Here is a 22,259-nt window from a genome sequence, read left to right as displayed (position 1 = left end):
ACGGGCTATGGAGATGCCCATCAATAGATATCAATGTGAGTGAGTAGGGATTGCCATGCAACGGATGCACTAGAGCTATAAGTATATGAAAGCTCAACAAAAGAAACTAGTGGGTGTGCATCCAACTCGCTTGCTCATGAAGACCTAGGGAATTTTGAGGAAGCCCATCATTGGAATATACAAGCCAAGTTCTATAATGAAAGATTCCCACTGGTATATGAAAGTGACAAGATAGGAGACTCTCCATCATGAAGATCATGGTGCTACTTTGAAGCACAAGTGTGGTAAAAGGATAGTAGCATTGTCCCCCCCCCTTTGGCCTTTTTTTGGACAATGCTCTATTGAATGATGATCATCACACTTCTATTTATTTACAACTCAATGATACAACTCGATACTAGAACAAAGTATGACTCTATATGAATGCCTCCGGCGGTGTACCGGGATATGCAATTAATCAAGAGTGACAAGTATGAAAGAATCATGAACAGTGGCTTTGCCACAAATACTATGTCAACTACATGATCATGCTAAGCAATATGACAATGATGAATGTGTCATGATGAACGTAATGGTGGAAAGTTGCATGGCAATATATCTTGGAATGGCTATGGAAATGCCATAATAGGTAGGTATGATGGCTGTTTTGAGGAAGGTATATGGTGGGTGTATGGTACCGGCAAAAGTTGCGCGGTACTAGAGAGGCTAGCAATGGTGGAAGGGTGAGAGTGCGTATAATCCATGGACTCAACATTAATCATAAAGAACTCACATACTTATTGCAAAAATCTATTAGTTATCGAAACAAAGTACTACGCGCATGCTCCTAGGGGGATAGATTGGTAGGAAAAGACCATCGCTCGTCCCCAGTCGCCACTCATAAGGAAGGCAATCAATAAATAAATCATGCTCCGACTTCATCACATAACGGTTCACCATACGTGCATGCTACGGGAATCACAAACTTCAACACAAGCATTTCTCAAATTCACAACTACTCAACTAGCATGACTCTAATATTACCATCCTCATATCTCAAAACAATCATCAAGTATCAAACTTCTCTTAGTATTCAACACACTCATAAGAGAATTTTATTATTCTTGAATACCTAGCATATTAGGATTTTAAGCAAATTACCATGCTATTTAAGACTCTCTAAATAATCTAAGTGAAGCATGAGAGTTCATCTATTTCTTCAAAATAAAACTACCACCATGCTCTAAAAGATATAAGTGAAGCACTAGAGCATCGACAAACTACTTCGAAAGATATAAGTGAAGATCAATGAGTAGTTGAATAATTATGCAACCATGTGAAGACTCTCTAACATTTCATAATTTCAGATCTTGGTATTCTATTCAAATAGCAAGCAAAGCAAAATAAAATGACATCTAAGAATAGCAAACATCATGTGAAGAAGCAAAACCTAGGATCAACCGATACTAACCGATAATTGTTGAAGAAGAAAGGTGGGATGCCAACCGGGGCATCCCCAAGCTTAGACGCTCGAGACTTCTTGAAATATTATCTTGGGGTGCCTTGGGCATCCCCAAGCTTGAGCCTTTGTTTCTCCTTAATTCCTCTCATATCACGGTCTCCCTAAACCTCAAAAGCTTCATCCACACAAAACTCAACAAGGACTCGTGAGATAAGTTAGTATAAACCATTGCCAAAACCTTATCATACTCTACTGTAGCAAATCACTAAAAATTATTATTCAACATTGCATACTAAATTCCTCTGCATATTTAATAGTCCTATCCTCAAATAGAATCATTAAAGAAGCAAACATATGCAAACAATGCAAACATAACAGCAATCTGCCTAAACAGGATAGTCTGTAAAGAATGCAGCAACATCCATACTTCCCTACCTCCAAAAATTATGAAAGAAAATTCCCACTGTAGTAAGTTTATCAGAGTTTAATATTAAAAAGGTTTCAACATTTTATCACATTCTGACTTTTCTAGGGAATTATTGCAACAGCGGTGAACTTTCTGTTTTCAAACAGCAACATGTGGACTTCTAAAATAGGCATAGTAAAGGCTATCAATGCCACTTTTATTGGAATAAAAGATGCAAAACATTGTTCTAAATAACAGCAAGAAAATCCTAACAAAATAAATTGACGCTCCAAGCAAAACACATATCATGTGGCGAATAAAAATATAGCTCCAAGTAAAGTTACCGATGAACGAAGACGAAGGAGGGGATGCCTTCCGGGGCATCCCCAAGCTTAGGCTCTTGGTTGTCCTTGAATATTGCCTTGGGGTGCCTTGGGCATCCCAAGCTTAGGCTCTTGCCACTCCTTATTCCATAGTCCATCGAATCCTTACCCAAAACTTGAAAACTTCACAACACAAAACTTAAAGTAGAAAACTTGTGAGCTCCGTTAGCGAAAGAAAACAAAAGACCACTTCAAGGTACTGTAATGAACTAATTATTTATTTATATTGGTGTTAAACCTACTGTATTCCAACTTCTCTATGGTTTATAAACTATTTTACTAGCCATAGATTCATCAAAATAAGTAAACAACACATGAAAAACAGAATCTGTCAAAAACAGAACAGTCTGTAGTAATCTGGATCAAACGTATACTTATGGAACTCATAAAATTCTCAAATAAATTGGTGGGCCTGAGGAATTTATCTATTAATCATCTTCAAAAATAATTAACTCAATAGCACTTTCCAAATAAAAATGGCATCAATTCTCGTGAGCGCTAAAGTTTCTGTTTTTTTACAGCATGATCAACAAGACTTTCCCCAAGTCTTCCCAAAGGTTCTAATTGGCACAAACACTAATTAAACACATAAAATCACATCTACACAGAGGCTAGATGAATTATTTATTACTAAAAGGAACAAAAATAAAATTGGGTTGCCTCCCAACAAGCGCTATCGTTTAACGCCCCTAGCTAGGCATGATGATTTCAATGATGCTCACATAAAGGATAAGAATTGAAATATAAAGAGAGCATCATGAAGAATATGACTAGCACATTTAAGTCTAACATGCTTCCTATGCATAGGGATTTTGTGAGCAAACAACTTTTGGGAACAATAATCAACTAGCATAGGAGGGCAAAACAAGCATAACTTCAAAACTTTAAGCACATAGAGAGGAAAATTGATATTATTGCAATTCCTACAAGCATATATTCCTCCCTCATAATAATTTTCAGTATCATCATGAATGAATTCAACAATATAACCAGCACCTAAAGCATTCTTTTCATGATCCACAAGCATAGAAAATTTACTACTCTCCACATAAGCAAGATTCTTCTCATGAATAATAGTGGGAGGAAACTCAACAAAATAACTATAATGTGATTGAAAATTAAGATCAATATGACAAGTTTAGTGGTTATCATTATTCTTTAAAGCATACATGTCATCACAATAATCATCATAGATAGGAGGCATGCTTTTAACATAATAAATTTGCTCATCAAAGCTTGGGGGACAAAAAATATCATCTTCATCAAACATAGCTTCCCCAAGCTTGTGGCTTTGCATATCATTAGCATCATGGATATTCAAGGAATTCATACAAATAACATTGCAATCATCCTCATCATTCAAATATTTAGTGCCAAACATTTTATAGATTTCTTCTTCTAGCATTTGAGCACAATTTTTCTTTCCATCATACTCACGAAAGATATTAAAAAGGTGAAGCGTATGAGACAAACTCAATTCCATTTTTTGTAGTTTTCTTTTATAGACTAAACTAGTGATAAAACAAGAAACTAAAAGACTCGATTGCAAGATCTAAAGATATACCTTCAAGCACTCACCTCCCCGGCAACGGCGCCAGAAAAGAGCTTGATGTCTACTACACAAGCTTCTTCTTGTAGACGTTGTTGGGCCTCCAAGTGCAGAGGTTTGTAGGACAGTAGCAAATTTCCCTCAAGTGGATGACCTAAGGTTTATCAATCCGTAGGAGGCGTAGGATGAATATGGTCTCTCTCAAGCAACCCTGCAACCAAATAACAAAGAGTCTCTTGTGTCCCTAACAAACCCAATAGAATGGTAAATTGTATAGGTGCACTAGTTCGGCGAAGAGATGGTGATACAAGTGGTATATGGATAGTAGATAAAGGTATTTGTAATCTGAAATTATAAAAACAGCAAGGTAACTAATGATTAAAGTGAGCACAAATGGTATTGCAATGTGTGGAAATAAAGCCTAGGGTTCATACTTTCACTAGTGTAAGTCCTCTCAACAATACTAACATAATTGGATCATAAAACTATCCCTCAACATGCAACCAAGAGTCACTCCAAAGTCACTAATAGCGGAGAACAAACGAAGAGATTATGGTAGGGTACGAAACCACCTCAAAGTTATTCTTTCCAATCAATCCGTTGGGCTATTCCTATAAGTGTCACAAACAGCCCTAGAGTTCGTACTAGAATAACACCTTAAGACACAAATCAACCAAAACCCTAATGTCACCTAGATACTCCAATGTCACCTCAAGTATCCGTGGGTATGATTATACGATATGCATCACACAATCTCAGATTCATCTATTCAACCAACACAAAGGACCTCAAAGAGTGCCCCAAAGTTCTACCGAAGAATCATGACGAAAATGTGTGCCAACCCCTATGCATAGGTTCATGGGCGAAACCCGCAAGTTGATCACCAAACATACATCAAGTGAATCACGTGGTATCCCATTGTCACCACAGGTACGCACGGCAAGACATACATCAAGTGTTCTCAAATCTTTAAAGACTCAATCCGATAAGATTACTTCAAAGGGGAAACTCAATTCATTACAAGAGAGAAGAGGGGAAGGAGAAACATAAGATCCAACTATAATAGCAAAGCTCGCGATACATCAAGATCGTGCCAAATCAAGAACACGAGAGAGAGAGAGAGAGAGAGAGAGAGAGATCAAACACATAGCTACTGGTACATACCCTCAGCCCCGAGAGAGAACTACTCCCTCCTCGTCATGGAGAGCACCGGGATGATGAAGATGGCCACCGGAGAAGGATCCCCCCCCCCTTCGGCAGGGTGCCAGAACGGGTCTAGATTGGTTTTCGGTGGCTACGGAGGCTTCTGGCGGCGGAACTCCCGATCTATTCTGCGTTCTGGAAGTTTTAGGGTACGACGATATATATGGGTGTAGGAAGTACGTCGGAGGAGCTACGGGGGCCCCACGAGGTAGGGGCGCGCCCTAGGGGGGCGCCCCCCACCCTCGTGAGCACCTCCCGTATCTCCTGACATGGAGTCCAAGTCTATCCGGTGGCTTTTGTTCCAAAAATAACTTCTCCAGTTGATTTCGTTCCGTTTCGACTCCGTTTGATATTCCTTTTCTTCGAAACACTGAAATAGGCATAAAACAGCAAATCTGGGCTGGGCGTCCGGTTAATAGGTTAGTCCCAAAAGTAATATAAAAGTGGATAATAAAGCCCAATATTGCTCAAAACAGTAGATAATATAGCATGGAGCAATCAAAATTATAGATACGTTGGAGACGTATCAGAGTACTATACAATATTTGTGTAAATTATATTAGATTGCTAAAGTTACATTATTATATGTGTATTCACTGCATATTACAAAAAGTGCACTTTCACTGCAAAATTGCGTGCAAGTTCTTTTATCTTTCTTCTTAAGAGTAATACCAATGTCACTAAGTTACTCTCTCTTAAAAAACTTTATTTTTTATAATGTTTAGTTTTTAAATCATTTCTTGTTTTTAAGGATGATACCAATGCCATTAATTTGTTTCTTGTTTAAAAACTTTGTTTTTATGAAAAATTCACTATTATATATTTATTCTTACAAAACTAAAAAGGTACAATTTATGTGTAAATTGTATCATTAGTAATTTTATTTTCTTTCTTCTTAAAGGGTGCTACCAATGCCACTATACTTGATTTCTTCTTGGAAAAAATATGTTTCTTGTGTTTGTAAGTAAGTATACACGCAAATACTATGTTGTAACGTGAGCTACATTTACCATCCCACTGAACCAGTTGCCAACTACCAAAAAAAACTATCTTTGTGCTTATAGTCGTCACTAGGTGATCTATGGATCTGGATATAATTTTTATTATTTCTGATATTCGTTACTGGCATATGCGATAGATTGAAAATGAATAGATCAGAAGTTTTCTTGAAAAAAAGAGACTTTACATATGCCATTTTCAATTGATGTCCTTGTGCCATTTACATTTACCGTCCCCACCGAATCAGTTGTCAGCCGGGTGGAACATTTGACACAACGTGGCACCGACGTGAAACATGTGTATCTTCTCACCACCCATACATCACGCACCCATACAAGGGACAAGGGCTGAATCCCAACACTCATCCGTTCACAACTTCGCACTCCACAGCAGACCTTTCTCCTCTCTTCCCATAGCTTGTGCGTCCAAAGGAAAGGGGATGGAGGCGAGGAAGAGGGCGGCCGCCATTGCCGCCCTGTGCGTGCTCCTCGTCATGTCAGTGCCGCCCCAGCAGCGGGCGGCCGCCAAGTCCTTCTGCGAGTGCTTCCAGCCCTGCCACGACGGCTGCAGCCGCAGCGGATGGATCTGCAAAGTCGACTGCGTCGAGAAATGCTAGGACGTGGGCTACAGGGAGGAGAGCCTCGCCGCCTGCTGCTGGGTGTCTGCGGCACCGACCCGACCGGTAGGACGACGACGGATCACCTTACTTGCATTGCATTTTTGCTCCGTTTATGGATGAACTCTCCCCAACATCGATGCAATACATGGTCTCTCTTTTTTCTGTTGACACAAAGAAGAATCCTCTGTTCTAGCTGATCATCTTGTGCTCGCGTTGGCCATTGTGCAGATGCAGAAGGCGTTGCGGATTGTAAAGTTGAGTGCTTCAAGAGGTGGGGCCATGTTTAACGCCAAGCAACCTGCAAAATAAGGAGATGTTGAACGGCTGTGATTGCCGAACCAATCAATAAAATGTGTTCTGCGCGTCGGCGCATCACTTGTGTGAAATTTTGCAAATCTCAAAGTGGCATGTTCACTTCATAAGTGGTTAACACATAAAAGAACTCAAACATTAGCAATCTCATCCAAGCCTCCCTGAATCCTGGTGAAAGCAAGCAACTCAACTTTGATTAGTCAGAACCAGATAAAAACAAACACACAAAGTGGGACATAAGCAGAAATTTGACGCGGGATTCTCCCCGCCAGATACAACATGGAAAATCAATCACAAGAAACTGTGAAAATACGAACACACGGAATGCAAGCAAGCAAGATCAACTCAAAGGTACTGTTTAGTACAAGCAAATCTGATGGCTTCATGTCAGTTGGGCAATGGACTGCGTTCGATAACAAGACGGGTTTGAGCAAAATAAGTGATTCATTCCTACGACTTCACTTCACAGCTGATCACTGCATCCCTACATAAAGGGTAAATTTCCGCGCGCATCCCATCAAACAAGCCACTCCTACATCTCAGCCACCGAAACGTAACTCTCATACCTGCAGGGCAATTATGACATCAGTCAAACCAATTTTCATACACGGAAAAGCCATCAAATTTATATCTGCGACTCTGTATGACTCAAGCAATAAACATTAGCTTCACCATTGTGCAGATCGCCAAAGTTGAATCATCACAGCATTATTAGACAAAACCAATATCACAAACAGAGGCTAAAATATCAGTTATTGGCTATATCTGGTCCTAATAGAGGCTAAAATATCAGTGGGCATACAAGGGGTTCATGGAGTAGGAAATAAGAAAAACCTCACAGGCATTCTTCTTATAAATGCCAAAAAAGCTAGCTAGTCACTAGTGGATGAATCTAATCAAATTCATGCAGTAGAAGTGTCGAGTAAGGGATCATGCATCTCTTATTGACGAATAGACGTCCTTCGGTCCAAAATAGATGGTCATTTTTTTTAACTTTGCACAGCATTAAAAACAATACTTTGGCTACTATTAGTGACAATATGTACTTGTCTTAGATTTGTCTAGATACGGGATGTAAACACGTTTTAGTGTTAGATATATCCATATCTAGACAAATCTAAGACTAGTAATATGGACCGGAGGGAGTAGTAAAAAGTGCAATTCGTGATGAAAGCAATATTCATGATGAATCCAGTCATGCCATTTCGATCATGTGTTTAATATAAAGTGTTAAACATCTACTGTGATCAAATTGAAGAACTAAACTTAGAGAAAGCATAGCTGCATATATAGTTTGGATTTTGGACCAAACAAAGGCCAATTACATGTGCAAGTTAGACTGACAATGAGAGATATGCTGAGACAATTTTTAAGCAAACTGCCTAAAACTAGACTAATTGTCCATAAAACTGTAATAACTTAACTGCAAGCAAAACGATGAATAGTAGTACAACAATTCACGAAGGCATGCTCTTCAAAAATTGTCACAATTATCAGTTCAAAATAATCAGCAACGTGAAATGGCATAGCTATAAGCCCATATAAATAAAGGAAGCATGGAACAAATGCTCAGGTATCATTAGTTAGCAGTCACTTAACAGGGGAAAACGTATAAATTACACTGCGACCTGATAGATCCATAACAGCAAAAAACAAAACAAAAAAAAATCCATGAAGCAAGAAAGAGGATGTATTTTATTCTGCTACCACCTAACATGACAACATTATCATCTTGATCGAGTTGGAACAAACTTCTGCGCAAAAGGGGGAAGAGTTCAAGTCATCGGTCATCTAGGGAGCTAGAGGAGAAGAACCTGCACTAGCAGAGGGAACTTGGAGAGTACCAATGAGGTGGCAAACTGAAAGAAAGGCAGCTGAATAGAAGGGAAAGGCAAGCGAAAGAGCACCTCCAGTGGAGGAGTTTAAAGCATCAGCTGATAAAAGATGGTGTAGGTGGGTTAGGGCATGAGGAAAAGAATGGAGAGACGCTGACGAAGGGATGAGGAAGCAGTGTCTGGAGATAAGAAACAAGATGTAGCCTGCCATGAAGGAAGCATGACAGGAGGTGGCCAGGTGGGCAGCAGTTAACCAAAGGGTTGTCGAGAAAATCTTAAGAGCCCTCTCTTGCGATTCCGTTTTTGTGGAATGGATTGTAGAGAAAATATCAGAGCCCTCACTTACAATTTAGTACTTGAGGAATGGCAGTACAAAGGAAAGAAGTACAATTTTTTGAAAGAACAGTTCATATACCTCAACATAAATTTAGAAGATAAGCTTTGCCTGCTCAACCAGTACATCATACTAGCTTATCTTGATCAGCTCCATGGCACCACCAATGCTTGCTTCTGCAATCATAAAAAGTCAAACAACCAATAACATTCAATTGGAAAGCTAAATAGATACAAGGTAGAATCAACAAGATATTTAGATAACTCACAGCTGTAATTTGGGGAAAATAACTCAGTTCTGACAACATTAGGAACCGTAAAGAAAATAACACAGCCTATCAAATTTAAATATTACGAAACAGTACATTATGATTAATATTGTGAAAATGAAGGACACATGCACTCAGGCTATTAGCCGATCAGAATAGACATGTTATCCAGAATTAATAAAATTGTTATACACCATATCAGAAACAGTAAAATATGCTCATACCAATAAATCATAGCAACCAACATGATCCTGACTATAAGAAGAGATTATCTTTAAAATATATTTAGCCTGAGAAATGAAATGAAAACATTTTTTGAGCTTCATTGGTACAAACGGACTTGCCACTCGCAGCAGGAATCTCCAACAAGAGATGAGATGAACAATTATGCATTCATTTACAACAAATTCATCATTATCAATTCAAGAATATTAGCCCAATAACAATATCAAATGAACAAATATAACTAGATTTAAAAGTCCAGATATACTTATTGATCACTATTTGATATTTCAGTTGGTTCAAACTAATTTTTCATGCAGTTGTTTTCAACATAAGAAAAAACAATAACACAGAACTAATGCTACCAGTATACAATTCCTGAATATGTCAACAGGTAGCAATAGTGAAATCTAGTTCAGTAATTACAGGAAGAAGAAAAATCAAGTCCTCGTGTTCATCATATTACTGAATAGATATTCACATAATAAACTGATAAAGACAGTTTGCTACCTCTGACTTGAACCAGATAGTTCAACAAATACCAATATGTGATAATGTGAAATTGCAAGCTACATATTTGTTGACAAACAACATAATGATGAACTGGTGACGTCAAAAGCATAAAGGACACTAGCAGATTAGCAACCAGTAACATATGTGAATCCAGACCAGAACCATCAAATAAATCTACCACACAAGCATCAGAATAGAAACACTACATGACAAATTTGCTATATGTTGAACAGGTCGTCAAGCAGCAAAAGAAACACTTAATATGACACTACCTAAAATTGTTAGCTTATAATTAACAAAAGGATGTGAAAGGCCATCAACCAATTATTGAAAATAGACATGATTTTGTTATAACCAGAATTTGATGACATGTTATTACCTGGAGCATAGACACTTTCGAATGGATAACAGACAACAGCGTTGTTGTTTTCAGGAAGTTTACTGAACCGCAATGACTCAAGCTGGACCATGAAGATACCAGCAATCGTACGCATGAAAGCCACATTATTTTCCTCGGCGTAAGCTAGCATCCATATGTTGCTTGTCTTATCTGAATTCAGGGGAAGTAGCTTGTCCAGTTCAATAGTTTGTCCCAGCACCCATGAAGCAACACCATCGCAGTCGGTATTCCTCTTCCATAACTCGGCCGGGAGAGTATGCCCAAACCGCCACCCTCTGCTCGCATAACCATCAAGTCTTGACCTTCGGCAAACATATTCGTCGGCACCCGTATCGCAGCTAGACTCTGGCTATCCAAATCAACTTCAAGAATTACACTTATATTGTCCCCAGGGAGCAGCCAGTAAAGGGAATCCCCGGCCAGCACAGCGGGCATGCCTTCATAATCCATGGTCTTGCCTGGAACCGGCGTTGAGATAAGATCACTCCATCCACCGGTCTCCGACAAGTAAATGGAGACGATCGCCTGTTCATCTTCCTGTTTGTAGCTCACCAATACCACCTGGAAGTGGTGGGCGTCGCCGGCAATGCGAAGCACCGCCCCGTCCATCGGGGTACTTTTCATGTCGAACCCAAGGGGAGCGGCAATGCGGTGCTGGTCGCCATTGACGGGGTCCCACACCAGGATCTGGCTCCGCGACGAGTGGGAGATGAGCACGAGGCCGTGGCGGCAGCTGAGGAGATGGAAGTGGTAGCCGGCGTCGTGGAGATGCGCGGAGAAGCGGTCGGCGGGAACAAGATCGGGGGCCTCCATGGCAGGCGTGTAGGAGATACCTCGCAGGTCGTTGCGGAAGAAACCGAGGAGGGGAGGGCTGCGGCGGTGGTGTCGGCGGTAGCGGCGGAGGAAGCCGCGGTCGGAGACGAGGCAGCGCCAGCGCTTGCAGACGGCGGAGGCGCGGGGGAGGGAGGACGGCTGCGGCGGGAGGCGGAGGAGGATCTCGAGGAGCAGATCCTCGTCTTCCAGCGGCGAGCGGGGGCGGTGGTGGAGGGTGGCCGACATCTCGCCGTCCTGCGTGCTCATGGGGGGAGGCGGCGGCGGCGGCGGAGTCTAGGGTGGGGCGCAGCCGCAATGGGGAAAGTGAAAGTGCAGAAGTGCGATTGAAGCCCCAAAACTATATTTTTATTTTTAGAAAAAACAAAAAAAAAATGAAGCTGCAGTGTTTTTTTTTCAGGGAAAAACAATATTTTTATTTTTAGAAAAAACAAAAAAAATGAAGCTGCAGTGTTTTTTTTTCAGGGAAAACTTTGAGAGCTTTATTATAAGTAGTACTTCCTCTGTAAACTAATATAAAAGCGTTTAGATCACTACAGAGGGAGTATTAGATTAGATAAAAGCGTTCTCTGCATTGCAGTGTGATCAAGTTTTTTTTATCTACACCAATATAAAAAGACCCAAAAGGACAGATCCAACTGATCTCGGTCATTGAACTAAGTCAATCCAACGACCTAGACTATTCCAATGGCGAGCGTTAAACGTGTTTAACGTGCAATTAATATCATACCAAATATTGTACTAATCACAGAATTAACATACAAATAATAGCATACCTAATATTCGCATATAATTAATATATTCCCTAAATATTAACGTGTGTTGCACGCGCGCATTTACTAATTTAATTTTAAAAATACAAGTATATTGTACAGTACACTGTAAATCAGTTCTAAATTACTCCGTTTTTTTAAAAACTTCTGATATATTCATCTTCAATCATGCAACAAATAATAGAAATAATAAAAAGGCAAAAATTACATTCAGACCTGTAGACCATCTAGCAACGAGTACAAGCACTGAAGCGAGCCGAAGGCTCGCCGCCATCATCGTCCCTCCCTTGCCGGAACCGGGCAAAATTTGTTGCAGTAAACAGTCAGAAGTCGTCGTGCTAAGGCCTTATAGGACTAGCGCACCAGAACAGCAATCGCCGCCGATAAAGAGTAGTGTAGATCTAGGCATGCGCTGGTCGTGGCTAAGTGAGGCTCTCGCCATGGGGCTTGCTCATGGCAGAGCGCGGGAGCCACGGCAGTGGCCCTGGGTCTTTTCTACAACGATGATGACCATGGAAGCTACATGGCCAGTTTCATCTATGGGCCTTGGGATCGACAGTGGTAGGCCCAAGCTGACCTGCCATGGGGTAGTTTCTCGACGACGATGCCCTTTTGTGGTGGTCGAATCTGATTAGATCGACGAACGTCTTGGTCACGTGTTTGATTTGAGAGGATTCCTCCTTCAGATCTGGCAGTGGTGACACCGACCGACGGCTCATGCTGGCGAGGTTGTGGGATGCAGCCAGAAGGCCACACGATTGGTTTTGGCGGCTCTCACTTTAGCCAGTTAGCTTTTCGTTGCTGCGATGCAATCCATGTACAATGGCTTGATGCAGAGGATATGGTGCTGCAGTGATGATGGTCGGATTTCTAAACCAACCCATTTGTTGGGATCAAGGAAAAGTGGTGGTGACGACACATGATTAACTTCAATTGGGTGGTGCTCCTTGTCTACCCAGTCTTGAACTCCGGGATGAAAATCAATGGTCTGACTCGAGTGGGTTATACCTGACAATGGCGATATTTTTTGTCGTGATCTGTTGAAGGCATTGCTTGGATATGCTCAAACTTGTTTTTTGGGGTGAAAACCTAGAATCCGACCTTTGGTGGTTGGATCCGGCGACGACGACGCTTGAGCGTCGTTCCCTTACGAAAGGCGTTGCTGTTGAAGAATCTTATGGTGTCAAGAAATGGTTGGTGCATAGATGGTCGTTGTTGTAATTTGTCGATCGTTGATTTGATCGCTTCGGGTCCTTTTCTTTTTTTCCTTGCAAAGACATAACTTTCGTCTGGTATGATTTTGCTATTTGCCATCGTGTTTAGGTCTGTGTGTGTTCGTATTGGATGTGTGCATCCTAATTATGCAGCGACCGGGTGTGTATTCATTATGTTTGTATCCACTTGATACTTCATCTTGAGTCAATAAAATCCACCTTTTATTGAAAATAATAATATGATTATATAATATAAAATGACATACTAATAATACGAACATAGTAAAATAATAAGAATATGTTCATAAATTATGATAAATTTGTATGTATAATTCTAGATCCCAATAGCTGGTGAACGTTTGCCGTGAGAGGTGACATTTGCGGACGTTTTTGCCGACAGATTCTTCACAGACTGATAGTTTTTGGCGTGTAGAAACTGCCATCATTTGATCTCGGGTCGCAAGTAAAACTGCCAGCAATATGCGTTTGTTTGCTAGCTATCCGCCTTCCAGCGAACATTCAGCCAGATAGCATTACCAATAATTGTTTATCTGCACATTTGCAGTCATGAGCACTACCTTAGCAACATTCCTTCATGTGAGTTTGATTATAAACTATAAGACTTAAAATTATTTACTATAAATCGAATCATCTCTGAAAATTATAATAAAATCAAGACATATATGCTAAGTTGGCTAAGAAAAACAAACTACAATAAAAATGTATGAACATTTAAATTAATTTTGTCATATATATCCTTTAGTATAAAGACGCAGGCGTTTTGCAAGATTTATATTTAACCAAGAAATAAGCTTCAATTCTTTTTTAAGAAAACTACATATATAATTGTATTCTTATTTAGCACTCAGTGTCTATAATTATAGTTAGAAACCAATATTTTAATCATGCCACCTCCAATTTTATTAGGACTATTTGATTTCCCTTTTGCACTCTTGTAGTTTGTAGTAGTGTGTTGCCCATTAAAAAAGGTGATATTTTCCCCCGTTGTGGCTTTTTATTTGTTATTTGTGTACTTTGGTACTGATGCTTGGTATTTAACTTTAATAATATATGGTTTTGTGCATCATACTGATTTAGAGGACGGAAGTTTATCCTCCTTTTTCTAAAAAAAGTGATAATATGAAACAAACCTATTGGATACTTCTTATCTTAAATTGCTCGATACCTCACTTTGCATAACATAATTTATTTTGTGTTCCTTGGTTGTAATACATAGTGTTACTATTCATTATCCAGGGTGCAGAATAAGTTATTCTTCACCCGAGGTAATCTTACGATCATTTCATAATAAAATTACGTTTCGAATTCAAATAGTTACATTTTTATTGATTCACTACGTAAAATTTGGACATAAGAAAATAAAAATATAGGTCATAAAATAAGAAAATTTGCAGTTTATGTGTATTTTAGACTATATTTTTACGTTTCTAATTTTACATAACATAAAATATTTTTTACGGTGATTATATATTTTCTTACGGTCCCTTTTTGCGTCGGAAATAAGACAAAACTTACGGAACGTAAAATTACGGTGTATTGATAGTAAAATAGAGGGGGGAGGGGGTGAAGAATAACTATTCCCCATCCAGGGTGACGAATAGCGCGACCCTTGTAATACAAAACAATATACTCAACTTATAATTTGAGAACACTCTAGTACACAAGGGGGCTAGTAATAAGCCCCCCCCCCCCCTCGCACATGATGGATGGACTGTGTGCGATAACAAAAATAAAACCGTGTGTCTGGAAAAATATGTAAACTAGACTATCGCGCACCACCGAGAAATGAAAATTGTGTGTGATATTGTCCATACAGTTCTGATGAACAAATCGTTTGCGAAGTGGTCAGTTATCCCATAGTTTCAAAAAGAAAATTGTGTGCATGTGAGGGCACACAGTTTCACAAAGACAATTGTCTGTAATGACTTGAACCATAACTTATGAGAAAACCGTGTGCGGTTCACGGACGTTTCATATTGACCCGCCATGTGAGATATGTTTTCCATCACATATAGTTATCCTTATGACTGAAAGTGCGTTATATCGACTAGAGGGGGGGTGAATAGGCGATTTTTATGAAAGTCTTCAAAACGTGAAAGTTATGAAGACAAACAATAGAGATATGCCTATCACTATGCAGCGGAAGTTAGATTACACTAGGCAAGCCATGGTCAAGTATTCAATTGAGTAAAAGCACAATGACAAATAGCTGCAGTGTAATAAGGATCAGGTAGGAAGAAGTTATGAAGCCAAACAAATCATAAAGTTACGTTGTGAAGACAAAAGATAGAGCAAGCATGCAATGGCTTCACAATGAGTAACAGTAAGTAAAAGGAAGTGAAGATGAAATCAGTGACTCATTGAAGACAATGATTTGTTGGACCAGGTCCAGTTGCTGTGACAACTGTACGTCTGGTTGGAGCGGCTAGGTATTTAAACCAAAGGACACACAGTCCCGGACACCCAGTCCTGAACACGCAGCTCAAGACACCCAGTCCTCACCGTTTTCTCCTTGAGCTAAGGTCACACAGACCTCGCCCAATCACTCTGGTAAGTCTTCAAGGTAGACTCCCAAACCTTCACAAACTTCGTTCACCGGCAATCCATAATGTCTCTTGGATGCTCAGAACGCAACGCCTAACCGGCTGAAGGATGCACAGTCCTCAAGTGTAATAAGTCTTGAGATCACTCAGACAAGAAGACTTAAGTGATGCCCAATTTACTCTGGCTCTGGGTGGTTAGGGCTTTTCTCCTCGCTAGGAATTTTCTCTCAAAGGCTTCGAGGTGGGTTGCTCTCAAACGACAAAAGCCGTGCACTGAAATCTGAGTATCCAACCGTTTATGGTTGTAGGGGGTGGACTATTTATAGCCACTGGGCAACCCGACCTGATTTGTCCGAAATGACCCTGGGTCACTAAGGAACTGACACGTGTACCAACGGTCAGATTTCAAACTCACACGGCAACTTTACTTGGGCTACAAGTAAAGCTGACTTGTCCGACTCTGGACAAGATTTGCTCTCATAGTCTTCGCTCGAAGATATAGGTTTTGAATTAGGCATCACTTCAGTCATTCTGACTGGTTCTCTTGGACCCTACTTAACAGTACGGTGGTTCCTATGACTCAACACAAATGAAAAAGAACTACGAAACATCTAAGTCTTCGAGTTCCATAGGCTTCACGTGGTGTCTTCTCTTGTCATAGTCTTCAATGTGAATATCTTCATATACCACCATTGTCTTCAATGTCTTCATACATTTTTAGGGGTCATCTCTGGTAGTAAAACCGAATCAATGAGGGACTTCTACCTGTGTTATCCTGCAATTCTCACAAACACATTAGTCCCTCAACTAGGTTTGTCGTCAATACTCCAAAACCAACTAGGGGTGGCACTAGATGCACTTACAATGACTGTGTGTGATAGCATTACCTTTCCCACACATGTCTAATGTCCTAACTGTTTGCGATACCATAAACTAGATAAGATGGACCTTTGTAATGGCGTTGTCGCTAGTACCAGTCTGCAAGGCTCGTCCCTCGATGCTAGTAATGGCAGACACCCATTTCCGCGGGTTTTTTTTTCACTCTGCTCCCACCAAACACGGATTTCCTGTCCCTCTTCACGAGCAATGGTACAAACACGGGCTATGTTTTACGAGGATTCACGTAGCGTCCTAGTTGAAATCTTTTGATTGGGCAAGTTGGAATTTTTTGATTGGATAGAGATGAGGGTGAGGGGCTCACCCCCACTGAAAATAGGGGGGCATCCTAGTTGGAATCTTTTGATTGGATAAACTGGAATCTTTTGATTGGATAGAAATAAAGATGAGGGACTCACCCAAAATCAGTGGGGGCAGAGGGATTAGTCATGGAAAAAGGCCGTGACAGGCCTGTAAAACCCGGTGTGTTTAGGATTATCGCCACAATAGACGGCCAACTTATTGCTTATACATGCATGGGTGGATCGTCGACGATGAATGGCGTGTACTCTCAATTATATATAGCTCAACATTTCATCTCAAGCAAACAATCAATCACTACGATAAATACTAATGATACACTGGCACGCCAGGGATCAAATGTAAGGTGCATAAACATTATTATTGCACAACATCACAATTCAGCATGGCTCATCATGCTAGCATAATGCTACAAGAAATGCAGATAACACCAGTGTAAACCTAGCCATCTGTCAGGCCGGGCCGGGCCGGGCTTTGGGCCAACCAAAGCCCGACGCAAAAATCCCAGGTCCAAGCCCGGCCGGTCGTCGGGCCTAAAAATTGGGCCCGAGCCTGGCCCATCACGCTAAAAGCCCGCCAGGCCTCGGGCCACAGGTCGGGCCTCTTCCTTAAACGGCGAAAACGACAGGCCCGGGCTCGGCCATCGGGCTCAAAATTTAGGCCCAGGCCAGGTCAATGGACAAGATTGGGTCGGGCTTTTTCGGGTCAGGCTGCCCATAGCCAGGACTACACCAGTGACCGGTGACAACACATCAGCTTGAGATGACACGACAGCTGTAGTACTCGAGGACGCTCAGGATCCGGGAGCTTATATAACTCACTCATCAATTATTTTCACGCTTGTCCCTGTGAACCTCGTCCAGGATCACAACAAGACTTGCGATGAACATGTGGTCGACGTGGGGGAACACGGTCACACTGAACGTGTCACACAAAACGGGCAGAAACTTCCATCATTTGATCATGCGTCGCAACTAAAACTGCCAGCAAAATGCGCTTGTTTGCCATCTGCGCCGGATACCATTACCAATAATTTTTTATCTGCACATTTGCACTCATAAGCACTATCTTAGCAACATCCCTTCATGTGAGTTTGATTGTAAACTACTCTGAAAACTATAATAAAATCAAGACATATATGCTAAGTTTGCTAAGAAAAACAAACTACAATAAAAATGTATGAAAATTAAAAATAATTTTTTCATATATATCCTTTGATTTAGGTTGTCCAAAAGTATAAGTTGCATGTGCTTTGCAAGATTTATCTGACATATATGCTAAGTTTGCTAAGAGATACGAACTACAATAAAAATGTATGAAAATTAAAATTAATTTTATCATATATATCCTTTGATTTAGGTTGTCCAAAAGTATAAGTTGCAGGCGCTTTGCAAGATTTATCTTTAACCAAGAAATGAGCTTTGATTTTTTTTAAAAAAAATACAGACATGATTGTATTCTGATTTAGCACTCAGTGTCTATAGTTATAGTTAGAAACCAATATTTAGTCATACCGCCTCCAGTTTAATTAGGACTATTTGATTTCCCTTTTGCACTCTTGTAGTTTGTAGTAGTGTGCTGCCCATTAAAAAAAGTGATATTTTCGCCGGTTGTGGCTTTTTATTTGTTATTTGTGCACTTCACACCGGCTTTTTATTTGTTATTTGTGTACTTCAGTACTGGTGCTTGGTAAACTTTAATAATATATGCTTGTGTGCATCATAATGATGTAGAGGCAGGAAGTGATCCTCCTTTTCTAGAAAGAAGTGACAATATGAAACAAACCTATTGGATACTTCTTAGTTTAAATCACTCGATACCTTACTTTGCATAACATAATTTACTTTTTGTTCCTTGGTTGTAACACTAAACATGTGCAGCATTTCATCTCAAGCAAACAAACAATCAATCACTGCGGTAAATACAAATGATACACTAGCAGGCCAGGGATCAAATGTAAGGTGCATAAACATTATTCCACAACATCACAATTCAGCATGGTTCACCATGCTCGCATAATGCTACAAGAAATGCAGATAACACCAGTGACAACTGACAGCACATCAGCTTGAGATGACACGACAGTCGACAGCAGTAGAACTCCGAGGACGCTCAGGATCCAGGAGTGTATATAACTCACTCATCAATCTTCGCGCTTGTCCCTGTGAACCTCATCCAGGATCACAACAAGGCTCGCGATGAACACGTAGTCGACGTGCGGGAACACGGTCACACTGAACGTGTCCCTCCCCAGCAGCACATTGGAAACAGTCAGCTTACGGCTCATCTGCAGAGACAGATGTAACCGGTTACATACATATGTTCGCTAGATAAAGAAGTTGTGACACTCCACAGCATGATCAGAAGCTACTTACTTGAGCAACCATGGTGTTGGAGTCGCCAAGGTAGAAGACGCAGGACCTGTCGAAGTAGCTGCCCTTGATCTTGAAGTCGCAGACCTGCTGCGCGGTGTTCCCGGCCAAGAAGACATCCATCTCCGTCTTCAGTTGGATCAGTGAAGTTGTCTTCACGCTGAAGAGCAGGTCGCCTGAGTTGGTGCTGTCCCCTCTGAACACCTCCCATCTGTGGTGCATGCTGAACACCTGATCAAGTGAAACTGTTACTATGCCACCACAATTATAACTACGGCGCTTCAGCTACAGCTGAACTTGGATGTTTTTTTAACAGTGTTACTTGATTGAGTTTCAGTTATTATGAACAGTTGAAAGGGTGTGATGGCAGCAATCTCCAGCTCCTGTTGGCGGTTGAAATTAGTCGAGTTCAAATTTGAAGGGTGTTTCACGGATCTGATCTGTAATTGTGTTGTTTAAAATTAAGCCACAAAATTCAGATGGCACTAATTGTTTATCTATGTGTATAATAGGTCGCCAAGAAAGTTTTTTTGCCACGCGAAACTTTTCCAGATTAATTTCTTGGACAAGAACAAAAAAAACTTTGACCAAACATTCTGGTGTTCACAACTGGAATCTGCAGCGTTATCGCAAACGGCAGAAGCATTAGAAGCACTGGAATCACTCGGAATCCCCATCCTGCTCTGCTTGTCGCAACAAAACAGAAAGAAAGAAATACTCATGTTGGACTAGTTGAACAGTTGAAGCTGGCAAGAACAACACGAGATCAGAAGTCCACAGCTCCTCATCATGAATCAAGTTCAAGTTGAAGTTGAACGGTTGCTAAGAATACTGGCAGTTTGGAATTAGTCAACTCCATTTATACACGTCGTTTTCCTGTGCTGCTTTCTTGTGATGATTTTGCAATAATTTGGACTGTGACTTGTGAGCATGATGTAGAGGTCAGAAGAGATATCTCCTCAACTGGAAGAATCAAGACTATTCCTCCTCCGGCTAAAAAATAAATAATAATAATAATAATTTGGGTTGTGACTTGTGCGCGTGATGTAGAGGTCAGAAGATTATTCCTCCCCCAGCTCAAGTTGAAGAATCAAGACTATTCCTCCCCCCAGCTAAAAAAAATTAAAAATAAATACCAAGACTATTCCGATTTGCGACGACTCAGTTCACCCTTGTCTACGGGTCAACGATCTTACATTCTTAATCTGTAAAGAACTTGCAGACATGTCTACGGATGACGGAAATTTCAGCGGCGCCAGGCCAGGGGAGGGAGATGGACGGGCAGACAAAGAAGCGAATCTGTGGTGGAGAAGGGACCTTTTCTTGCATGGTGAGGAGGGGCATCCCGGCGCCGTCGAGGATGGTGCGGCGGCTCCGGATGCTGAAGATGGCGCCCTTGACCTTGAGCACGACGGCGCCGTTGGCGTCGGTGATGGCGAAGTCGCCGTCGGAGAGGCTGAGGGCCTTCTTGGTGACCGTGAGCGGCACCACGTAGGGCGCGCAGAACTGGTGCCCCACCACCGGCAGCGGCGCCGGCGGGGCTCCGCCGGCCATCGCCATCGATCCGGTGGCTCAGGCGCCGCTTGCTCCGGCCGCTTCCGTGCGGTTCTTGGTGGCGCCTCTGAGCTCCTGGGAGACGGTGGGCGGCGGTCTGGGCAGGGCAGGTGGTGTCTGCTTGCTCGCTCGGGCGATGGATTCGGTGCGCGTGCTTGGCGTGTTTTGTCGAATGGGACAGGGGAGGGGGTGGGAAACAGGGGACGGTGGAGCTCCCTGCCTCCGTATATGCCGCTGGCAGAAGAACAATAATGGTGGACGGCACAAAGTGGTGGAGCGGCAACAGGTTCCACACGACAAGTCGAGTGGCTGTGATCCTAAGCGAGTCTAAGTCAAACATTTTGAAATTTAAGTGAATCTACTGAATAAATATTACCACTTCATACAAATACAAGATAGAACTTATACTCCCCTCACCGTCAGCGGCTCCCTCCGTTCCGTAAGGACTTGTTGTCTCGAGATTGTAACCCGACCATTATGGAATAACACTCTTTAACCTCGCAAAAAGAAAATTTCTTCTTGATAAACTCGGTCAAGTGTAAAAAAGTTTGATTTACTGAAATGAGTCTTCAATGTCAAGATTAATTGATTCCCAACCTCCCCTCTCCGATTACATATAAGGATAAGCTCACACTCTAAGTTGGGCTACTGCGTTGTTTTCCGTCTAGTCGAATGTATAGCGCATGCAATTGCAACAAGTTGTCGAAAAAAAAATAACAAATCCATCATTTAGGAGATTATCAGTAGGAAACAGAACTTTACTAGCCATCTTTTTTGTTTTGAAGGAAGAGAGTCAAACGTAGAAGTTCATGATATTGTTAAGTTTTCTCATTCGATTGATCAGGGTCGCCACATGTTGGCACTCCTCATGACCCGTTATGCATCCCTATGAACATTTCGTTTGATCAACAAACTTAGTAATCCCCCCAAAAAAGCTATTATGTGTCGCTCTCAGCTCAATAACAATGGTGGGAAAGACAAGGTAGAGTGACAAGCAGGGAGTGGACTCTGCTCATCATAAACTTATTCGCGGAGGAGAGACCATACAACATGACTCGATGGAGAAGAATGAAGAAAAGGTGAATGGTTTGATTGTGCTGGAGAATGATGATAAAAAATGGGAGAGTGGGTTCCAGGGGAGATATTCCGCCCCACAGCCTACATATGCTTCGCCTAGGGAGCCGAAGAAGAAAAAGAACAGGTAGCTCACGATCTAAAATTGGAGAAAATACACCATATGGTATCAAGTACATTGCCCACGAACATAACA

The 22,259-nt window shown here is 41.2% G+C and overlaps 2 protein-coding genes across 2 annotated transcripts; both read right to left on the bottom strand.

The window, feature by feature from the left end:
- Positions 1-7,237: 7,237 nt before the first annotated feature.
- Positions 7,238-11,625, bottom strand: LOC123131837 (putative F-box protein At3g17480). The gene is made up of 3 exons (XM_044551527.1): positions 10,464-11,625; positions 9,163-9,257; positions 7,238-7,478 (listed from the first exon to the last, which is right to left on the bottom strand). The coding sequence occupies exon 1, from the start codon at positions 11,562-11,564 to the stop codon at positions 10,641-10,643; it is 924 nt and encodes a 307-aa protein (XP_044407462.1). The 5' UTR covers positions 11,565-11,625; the 3' UTR covers positions 7,238-7,478; positions 9,163-9,257; positions 10,464-10,640.
- A 7,327-nt stretch (positions 11,626-18,952) lies between these two features.
- Positions 18,953-21,002, bottom strand: LOC123131836 (protein LURP-one-related 15; the record flags this gene model as incomplete). The annotated part of the gene is given in 3 exon segments (XM_044551526.1): positions 18,953-19,350; positions 19,439-19,666; positions 20,753-21,002. Coding segments are annotated over 3 exon segments (615 nt in total). The 3' UTR covers positions 18,953-19,206.
- Between the last annotated feature and the right edge of the window lie 1,257 nt (positions 21,003-22,259).

Source organism: Triticum aestivum, chromosome 6A (genome assembly GCF_018294505.1).
Source record: "Triticum aestivum cultivar Chinese Spring chromosome 6A, IWGSC CS RefSeq v2.1, whole genome shotgun sequence".
In the NCBI taxonomy this organism is placed as follows: domain Eukaryota; kingdom Viridiplantae; phylum Streptophyta; class Magnoliopsida; order Poales; family Poaceae; genus Triticum; species Triticum aestivum.
This window is presented reverse-complemented; position numbering and strand designations above follow the sequence as displayed.